The sequence below is a fragment of the Enhydra lutris genome, unplaced genomic scaffold (assembly GCF_002288905.1).
Source record: "Enhydra lutris kenyoni isolate GAN:26980312 unplaced genomic scaffold, ASM228890v2 scaffoldscaffold28, whole genome shotgun sequence".
Taxonomy (NCBI): Eukaryota; Metazoa; Chordata; class Mammalia; order Carnivora; family Mustelidae; genus Enhydra; species Enhydra lutris.
Genome location: NW_019154112.1, coordinates 3,762,701 through 3,772,202, shown reverse-complemented (window position 1 = coordinate 3,772,202; position 9,502 = coordinate 3,762,701). Strand labels below are relative to the sequence as shown.

At 45.2% G+C, this 9,502-nt stretch overlaps 1 protein-coding gene across 1 annotated transcript; it reads left to right on the top strand.

Annotated features, from left to right (window-relative positions):
• The first annotated feature begins 2,266 nt into the window (after window positions 1-2,266).
• Window positions 2,267-6,960, top strand: LOC111152383 (HLA class II histocompatibility antigen, DO alpha chain). Its single transcript, XM_022510910.1, has 5 exons — window positions 2,267-2,384; window positions 3,600-3,848; window positions 4,292-4,573; window positions 4,662-4,797; window positions 5,035-6,960. Exons 1-5 carry the CDS (start codon window positions 2,303-2,305, stop codon window positions 5,036-5,038), a joined length of 753 nt encoding a protein of 250 aa, XP_022366618.1. The 5' UTR covers window positions 2,267-2,302; the 3' UTR covers window positions 5,039-6,960.
• The last annotated feature ends 2,542 nt before the right edge of the window (window positions 6,961-9,502 follow it).

The following is a 9,502-nucleotide window of genomic DNA, read 5'->3' as shown; positions in this document are numbered from 1 at the left end:
GAGCAACTAAGCAGGCATCAAGCACAGAAAACCCAACCTCCACTCACGGAAGTCAGTGTGAACAGAACTGAAGTCAACTCCACTAAACCCTTCAATCAAGTAAATAAAGTGTGTGTTGTTAAAAAAAAAAAAAAAAGAAAGAAAGAAAGAAAGAAAGAAAAGAAAAAAGGGAAAAAATAAAGAAAGAAAGAGAAGAAAAGAAAGAAAGGAAAAGAAAAAAAAACTTTAAACTTAGAATTTATTTATTTATTTTTAAAGATTTTATTTATTTATTTATTTGAGAGAGAGAGAGAGAGTAGGGGGAGGAGCAGCCAGGGAGGAAAGGAGAATCTCAAGCAGGTTCCTCGCTGAGCGTGAGCCCGATGCGGAGCTGTCTCAGGACCGTGAGATCGTGACCTGAGCTGAAAAGCAAAAGTCCAGCGTTTAACCATCAGAACTACCCAGGAGCCCCTAAACATAGAAATTAATACATAACTAAACATTATTCAAGAGTGATGCTATAACAAAAATATTCTCAGGTAAACAAAGCTTCAGAAGATTTGCCACACAAATACTCAAGACATTTTTGGAAAAAGTATTCCAATAAGAGAAAAAAGTGTCAGGAGGTGCCAAAAAGGAGGAGAAGTAAAGTTGATCAACACCTTGGTGAAGAAGAGAGGGAGGAAGTAAATGAATAACTTGAAAGCATACTAAAGTTCTGCTCTGGTTAGAGGAAAGATCAGTAAGGCATAGAGAATAGTTTGTTGTTTGTTTTTTTTTAAGACAATGGAGAAAAGGAAACTTGAAATAAATAAAATATTAGAGACAAGTCCAAATATGTCAATAATCACAATAAATACAGCTGGGAGGGGCAAAGATAGTGCTATGTCCTCGCCAGACCAGAACATCTTCCTGAACACACAGCTAAAATTCATTTTTCCAGCCCCGTTGTACTAAGGCAGGGTCATTGTTTAATTCTTGCCAATGGAATGTGGTAGAAATGGCATGTGGTTTCTGGTCCAAATCTGTAAGATTGTAAGATCCTTCCACAGACTCTCTTCTGGAAGCATAGTTCTTTTCAGCCGTGATGGTACTCACTTAGGGAGCATGCTACTAACCCAGGTCTCCCGGTTCTACCCTTGAAAAGGCTGCTTTAACTCAGGTCAGGATGGAACCCAGGAATCTGTATTTTTAAAAAATTTATTTTATTTTTTAAGAAAGCGAGAAGGGGGAGGGGCAGAGGGAGAGGGAGAGAAATCCCAAGGAGGCTCTGTGCTCAGCATGACTCAGGGCTTGATCTCATGACCCTGAGATCATCATCTGAGCCAAAATCAAGTCAGATGTTTAACCGACTGAGCCACCCAGGTGCCCCAGGAATCTCCCCAGATGATTCTTCTGTGTAACCAGGTTTGGAACCATAGACTCAGATGATGTCTTGGTTCCCTTCCAAGCTGAAAATCATTTATTTCATGATCTTTCAGATATTTGGTTAGACTTTTCCTTATCTGGAGAGATGGCTAGCTTTGTATATATTTTTCGTATTGGACCAAATTCTGCCCCTGCCTCCCATCGGCTGAACCCAACCAGAAACTGTAGGGTAGGGAGATGCTGTCCACACGGGTCAGCCTGCAGGCAGCACGGAGAAGGGTGCCCCGGGGGCCCGGAGGGACAAATGGAGGTTATCCTGTACCCTCTGCCCACCTTAGAACAGTCCACTGAGGCTCCTTACAGTTCTTCCTTATTCTGAACATCTCTCACAATTACACATTTTTTTCTAACACAATGAAATAAAGTAATGTTTTCCAAAGTGATTTAAAGGGTTTTTTTTTTTAAAGGATTTTAATTCACTGTGTATCCATGATCTCCTTTTTAAAGTTTCTAAGTACAGTTTATATTATTATTTGTCTTCAAATCTGTCTGCAGAAACTTATAGGGAGACTACACTCCAGACCAAGATAGAGGTTTTGTTTGAGCTCGGTCGTGTGGTTCTCTGATGGCCTTTTCTCTCCCTTCAGGGGGCCTCTTCTTGGAGTTTGTAGTAATGGCTGATTTAAGCCCCTGCCACCTCACAAACAGAAACCTCCTCTTGACTCTCCTGTGGGCCAGGCTTCCTTGGTGCAATGAGGATCCAGCTCATTCTTTCACCTTCCACCTAGGTTCCTTACTTCTTTACCCAGCAACAGCTGCACGAACTCAGAGAATGTCTCTGGTTGGCTGAATATAGCAGGGGTCTTCCCCATCCTAGAATCTGTTTCCTTCCTCTTTCTGTTTACCTCCTCCACCGGCCCCACACTGAGAATTACTTAGTTAAAGCACCAGGGCAATGGTCCTCAGTGGGGGGCTAGTCCTGGGACTCTACACCTTGATGAGCCTCCTGAGCCCCCAGGAAACTGGGGCTATCAAGGGTGAGTGCTGGGAGGGATTGGGTGAGGAGAGGAGATTTAGGGTTACGTGAGAGATGGTATAGAACATAAATTATTCTTCTCTGGTTTATGGGCAACTTCCTTTACCAAGAGAACCCCAATCTCTCTCACGTCTATCATGTCCATTGCAGACCTAAAATATACAGGTGCAGCCCAGTCCTGCCATGCCAGCCGCAGGTTCAAACTTTTCTAGGTTCAGGTGCCTCCCCAGTTCCTTCCTTCCTTATGAGACCCAGACCTCCATTCTACTGCTGCCCAGCACAGTGATTTCTCTGACACTTCCTGGCTTGGAGTGTGTCCATTCAAATCCAGTTTTATTGCAGTATTTATCACCGTGTGGATAGTTAACTGTTTATCTGCCTTTTCCTGCTCTAGACATGAGCTCCTTGTGTGAGGGATCTACAGCCGGGTCATCTGTATTTCCCTGGGGCCTAGCATCATGCTGGGCACATAGTAGTCCCTTAATGGCTGTTGAACATACAATTTCATAGAATTCTAAAGGTCCCTTACCAATTAAAATCTAACCCAAATTTCCAACAAAAACTGAGCCTCAGTTATGGAAACAGATATGTTTGATCATAATCTGAGGTGAAAGAGTTGGGGCATAAACTTGACTTGAACTTCGGGCTCCTTTTCCAGTGCTCTCTGTCATACCTCAGGCTGCCTTTTCCTATCTGGTTGGTCTCTGTCACAGATCTTAATTCTTACTTCTGTCGGCCATCACCTCTTCTCCCCTCGTGCCTACCCACACTGTGTCTCTGTGCCCCAGGTTCCATTATGCTCCCATGCTTAATCATCTTCCCTCACCCCCCCCCCCCCCCCCCGCCGCCGCCCACCGCTCATCTCACACACAGGATCTCATAGGACAACTAGAGCTTACGACCATGGCTAACATTCAACTTTGGGGATCCCAAGCATGATTCCAGGTGGCCTCTCTTCTTCCTGACCTGGTATGCCACACCGCGCTCATGTCTCTGTTCCTGTCATTGTGTTGGGCCTGGGCCTGTTTCCCTCTGTCCTCTCCCTTCTACTGCCCAGCAACCTTTCCACTGTCCAAGAACCAGCTCAACAAGTCAACTCTGTCCCCACAGAGAACCCAGCCTGGGGCATAGGCTTAGAGATTCAACATATCGCATGCTCTCAATGAGACTGATATGTTTTCTTTTCTGTCTCTGACCCTGAACTCACCGGATTTAGCTGATCACATGGGCTCCTATGGACCAGCCTTCTACCAGTCTTATGGTGCCTCGGGTCAGTTTGCTTACGAATTTGATGGGGAACAGCTGTTCTCTGTGGAGCTGAAGAAGAAGGAGGCTGTGTGGCGTTTGCCTGAGTTTGGCAATTTGGCCCACTTTGACCCACAGAACGGGCTGGCCAGCATCGCGGTGATCAAAGCCCATCTGGATGTCTTGGTGGAACGCTCCAACCGCACCAGAGCCACCAACGGTATCTGCCTTTCCTCTCCTCGTGCCCTCCCCTCCCCTGTGTTAGGCAGGGGAGGTCCAGAGAAGCTTCTTCCCACCTCACAGGCCCCCATCTACTCTGGCACACCCCTCTCTCAGCCTCTGTGACTGTTGTATTCAGCCCCTTTCTTTTCCAGGAGGCTCTAGAACTTCCCAGACCCTTTCAGCACCCTCTTCCCTCTTGAGGACTGACACTTTTACCTGGACACCCCCTCAGGGACCTGTCAGACATAGGAGTCCCTGGTGCCCCCATGACCCTCCTCAGCCTCTTTTCCCTCTGCCCTCCACCCCCACCCTGGCTGTTACATCCCAGAGCATCCTCTGCCTGCAAATGCCTAAATAGGAGGAAACGTCCCTCAATCCCAGTCCTAATCAGGCGCAGCTGCAGGGATGAGCCTTTGGGATTCAGGGCCTCATTCTTCCTAGTGCCTCCGAGAGTGACGGTACTCCCCAGGTTCCGAGTGGAGCTGGGGCAGCCCAACGTCCTCATCTGCATGGTGGACAACATCTTCCCTCCTGTGATCAATATCACCTGGCTGCGCAACGGTCAAATAATCAGCGAGGGGGTGGCCCAGACCAGCTTCTATTCCCAGCCCAACCATCTGTTCCGCAAGTTCTGCTACCTGACCTTCGTGCCCTCTGCAGACGACATGTACGACTGCAAGGTGGAGCACTGGGGCCTGGATGAACCGCTTCTGAAACACTGGGGTAGGAGCCCCTCCCCAGCTCGCTCTCCACAGACCCATGTTTCCTTTACTCTGGAATCCTTTCACTGACCCTTCCTTTCTCCCCCAAGAGCCCCAGGTGCCTATCCCAGTGCCAGACACCACCGAGACATTGATCTGCGCCCTCTGTCTGGCTCTCGGCCTGCTGGGCTTCCTTGTGGGCACCTTCCTCATCATCAGAGGCACGTGCTTGTCCAGAGCCCGCAGGTACAGAGGCCGCGGGCTTCTGGGGGCAGGAGAGTGGGTGGCTCTGAACAGGATGGGGTGAAGGATCCTTCCTTGGGGAGCACTGGGGTCAGGGAAGGGTAACATAGACAAGTAGCAGAGAGAATAGAAGAGCAGAGGTGATGAGGGGGTGAGGTTTTGGGAAGGTGGGCGATCAGAGATAGGATCCCAGCATTGTGAGCTCGAACAACCTTGTTCATATGCTTTTTACCACTTTAGGTAATGAACCTTCCGAGAACGAAAGATTGTGGGAGATGCTCTATGGATTCCTTGCAAGTTTCTGACAGCCCTTGCATACTCAGTGCTTCTGCCTACTAAGTATATCCCTACGGTGCTGACTTTGGATGGGATCAAACCATGTGCCATGGGTCTCCTCTCTTAGACCTGGTACTCATCACAGGATTTGTGGGTCAGCAACTAGCTCCCCTTCCCACCCCCAGCGTGCGCGCACACCCGCACACACACAAACACACTCTTTTCTTGCTCTACTCAAAGTTCTGGCTAGCAGCAGTAAATTTTTTATTGGTGTTTGTAGTGTATCCTTCCTGCCAGGTCTTGGCCAATTCTCCCAGGGTGTGAGGGGTGCTAGGAACCTAGAAGGGGGAGTTTCAGGTGATGACCATCAAACAGTATTATTTCATACTGGGGATTGGCAGCCATCCTCAGGCCAGTTCAGCCATGTCTTGCTCCACTTGAATAATTCATTGTGTGTTAGTTGTGAATGGGCCATTTCACAAAGACTTCATGAAATTTACCTTCTGAACTTAGATTTACCCCCAAAGGAGTTTTCAGGAGAGGAAAGGTTCACAAGAATTGTACTTTTGTCTATGTTAACGCCATAATGAAGCGGCCATAGGCAAACGGCCATGATCTACGATGTCATCTCCTTTTTCTGCAACCCTTAGAGTCCCAGGCATGACAAAGAGAGGTCCAAGGCTTGGATACGATGGTTACTTCCTTAACCTGGGGTCAGTCATAGCAGTGGAAGACTTGGTCACATGTTTAGAGAGAGTTCAGGTGGATATCTCTTAGCAGTTTTCAAAAATGAAATGTACATGAGAATCACTGGGGAGGCTTTTAAAAAGTGTAGGCTTCACCCAGATCTACTGAATTAGAATCTTGGGGGTTGGGGAGAGTGGTAGCAGTGTGCAATTTTTAACAGGCTCTAGATGAAGCTGATGCAGCCACCCTGGACTTAGACTGTGGTCTGATAACTGGGACCACTGATGTACCCTGATGCTATTGGAAGAGGGGGAATCCCTAAGGTCAGATTGGTCCAGGAAAGCTTTTTGAAGAACCGGTCTTTTCAGGCATAGAGGAAGATACAAGTAAGCAGGGACAAGATGGGGTTTGGTATTGTGAGCGTTTGGTCCTAGAGAAGAAAGAAAGCAAGAGATCATGAAGACACTGGATTTCCCAAAAGAGAATAAGTTCAAAGAATGGCCAGAAGAAGACCCTGATGGAAGTGGGGGAGCATCATCCTACTCAAGGCTTTTGTTTGCCAGTAACAAAACCCTCTTAAAACGATCACAGATATAAGGAGAGGATATTTACAATAAAGACACAGGAGTGGTGTCCTGAACCCAGGGATGGGTCTTAGCCAAGCTTTGCAGGGAACAGAATTCAGAACTGAAAAGCCAGCAGAATCTAGAGCAGCTTTCATTGCTCTCTCTCTGGGCTACATGGCCTGTGTTGTCCCTCTGCATGTTAGCTGCATTAGCCATATTATTCTGGCTCTGAGGACAATCCTTTTCAGCAACATATCCACCTGCAGCTGTTAAGTTTGTACATTATCTCAGCTCTACCCACCCATTGACACTATCTCCCAGTCACAATTTTAAATTCTTGGAAAAACAAATGAATGCCCAAACTTGGGTCAGGTGTCCATCCCAGTCCGATATACCATGACCAGAGGCACAAGATCCATAGTACAAACTCCTCTGAGGAGAGGGGTTAGATCATGCTCAGAGAAAAAAGAATGGGTTGGTTCTCAGAAGATACCTAAAGATATGTTTGTCCTCAACATGCCCCGATCTCTGCTGATCTTTTGCTTAAAAGTTAACTTGATCATCCTTGGAAAAGATGCTTCTCTGATCTCTGTCCTGTGTTTAATAAGGTCATTAAAAGTGTTTCCTTTGATCAGAAGTGCGTTTTTTTCACTATGTGTATATTACACAGAAGTCACTGAAACTTCTAGGAACAGTTCCAAATCTTTTAGGTTTATGTATTTGCCTTCAAAATCACATTTTCTTCTAGTTTCAAGTAAACAGTCTCCCATTAAAAAAAATTGTTCTCCTATATTCTTTTTTTTTTTTTAAATCACATTTTCTTCTAGTTTCAAGTAAACAGTCTCCCATTAAAAAAATTGTTCTCCTATATTCTTTTTTTCTTTTTAAAATCACATTTTATTCTAGTTTCAAGTAAACAGTCCCATTAAAAAAATTGTTCTCCTATATTCTTTTTTTCTTTTTAAAATTTTATTTAAATTTCACTAGTTAACATACAATGCAATATTGGTTTCTGGAGTAGAATTCAGTGATTCGTCACTTACATATGACACCCAGTTTCATCATAAGTGCTCTCCTTAATACCCATCACCCATCTAGCCCATCCCCCACATACCTCCCTCCATCAACCCTCAGTTTGTTCCCAATCATTAAGAGTCACTTATGGGGGCACCCGGGTGGCTCAGCTTGTTAAGTGTCTGCCTGGTTATTAATTTTAGCCATTCTGACAGGTGTGAGGTGGTATCTTATCATGGTTTTTATTTGTATTTGCCTGATATTCAGTGATGTTGAGTATCTTCATGTGTCTGTTAGTCATCTGGATGTCTTCTTTGGAAAAGTGTCTATTCATGTCTTCTGTCCATTTCTTTTTTTTTTTTTTTTTAAGATTTTATTTATTTATTTGACAGAGAGAGATCACAAGCAGGCAGAGAGGCAGGTAGAGAGAGAGGAGGAAGCAGGCTCCCTGCTGAGCAGAGAGCCCGATGCGGGGCTCGATCCCAGGACCCTGAGATCATGACCCGAGCCGAAGGCAGCGGCTTAACCCACTGAGCCACCCAGGCGCCCCTTCTGTCCATTTCTTAACTGGATTATTTATTTTTTGGGTGTTCAGTTTGGTAAATTCTTTACAGATTTGGGATACTAGCCTTTTATCAGATATGTCATTTGCAAATATCTTCTCTCATTTTGAGTGTTGTCTTTCAGTTTTGTCGATTGTTTCCTTTGCTGTGCAGAAGGTTTTTATCTTGATGAAGTCTCATTAGTTCATTTTTGCTTTTGTTTCCCTTGCCTCCTGTGACTTGTCTAATAAGTTGCTGTGGCTGAGGTCAAAGAAGTTGTTGCTGCCTGTGTTCTCCTCTAGGATTTTGATGGTTTCCTGTCTCACATGTAGGTCTTTCATCCATTTTGAGTCTATTTTTGTGTGTGGTGTAAGAAAGTGGCCCAGTTTCATTCTTCCACATGTTGCTGTCCACTTTTTCCAACACCATTTGTTGAAGAGACTGTATTTTTTTCCATTGGATTTTCTTTTCTGCTTTGTTGAAAATTAGTTGACCATAGAGTTGAAGGTCTGTTTCTGGGGTGTCTATTCTGTTCCATTGATCTATGTGTCTGTTTTTTGCCAGTACCATACTGTCTGAATGATTACAGCTTTTTAAAAAAGATTTTATTTATTTATTTGACAGAGATAGACATAGCAAGAGAGGGAACACAAGCAGGAGGAGTGGGAGAGGGAGAAGCAGGCCTCCTGCTGAGCAGGGCAGGGAGCCCAATTCGGGGGAGTGGGGGGCTCAATCCCAGGACCTGGGATCATGACCTGAGCCCAAGGCAGACGCTTAATGACTGAGCCACCCAGGCATCCTGATGATTACAGCTTTGTAATACAGCTTGAAGTCTGGAATTGTGATGCCTCCAGTTTTGTTTTTCTTTTTCAGGAATGCTTTGCCTATTAGGGGTCATTTGTGGTTCCTTACAAATTTTAGGACTGTTTGTTCTAGTTCTGTGAAGAATGCTATATTCTCTTTTTTTTTTTAAAAAGATTTTATTTATTTGACAGAGAGAGAGATCACAAGTAGAGAGAGAGAGAGGAGGAAGCAGGCTCCCCACCTAGCAGAGAGCCCACTGCGGGACTCGATCCCAGGACCCTGAGATCATGACCTGAGCTGAAGGCAGAGGCTTTAACCCACTGAGCCACCCAGGCGCCCCAAGAATGCTATATTCTTGATCTGATCTCTTTCTGTGTCTTTTAGAATAGATTTTCAATAGGTACCTCCTCTTCTGTATTTTCAAACTCTCCCTCTTTGCAGGGTTCCCTCTACAAATGATGAGCATATCATATCTCTTATATATCGAGAACATCAAATCTCCTCTTTGTCTTATAACCCAGCATCCCCACCCCTGCAAGTTCCTCCCAGTCATTCTCTCTGAAAGAGTATTCTGCATGGGCGGTCTCCAAATCCTTTTTGCTGATCCTTTCTTTCTCTCTTTCTCTCTCCCCACACAACACCCTGTGCATGCTGTGTATCATAGAGTACACATACATTGCATCTTCTTACCCCAAGTAATCCCATTTGGTCGATACTAATATCATTCCATTTTTAAATAAGAGGAAACTGAGGCTTGAACAAATTCAGTTACTTGTTCTAAGCAGCATGACTGTGAGTGCCAAAGCAGGGAATAGAATT

Bases quoted from the DNA above. Each gene is read 5' to 3' on its own strand.
- LOC111152383 (XM_022510910.1), top strand. From the start codon at position 2,303: ATGGTCCTCAGTGGGGGGCTAGTCCTGGGACTCTACACCTTGATGAGC. The intron at 3,849-4,291 runs GTATCTGCCTTT...CATTCTTCCTAG, and splicing joins CCGCACCAGAGCCACCAACG to TGCCTCCGAGAGTGACGGTA. The intron at 4,574-4,661 runs GTAGGAGCCCCT...TTCTCCCCCAAG, and splicing joins ACCGCTTCTGAAACACTGGG to AGCCCCAGGTGCCTATCCCA.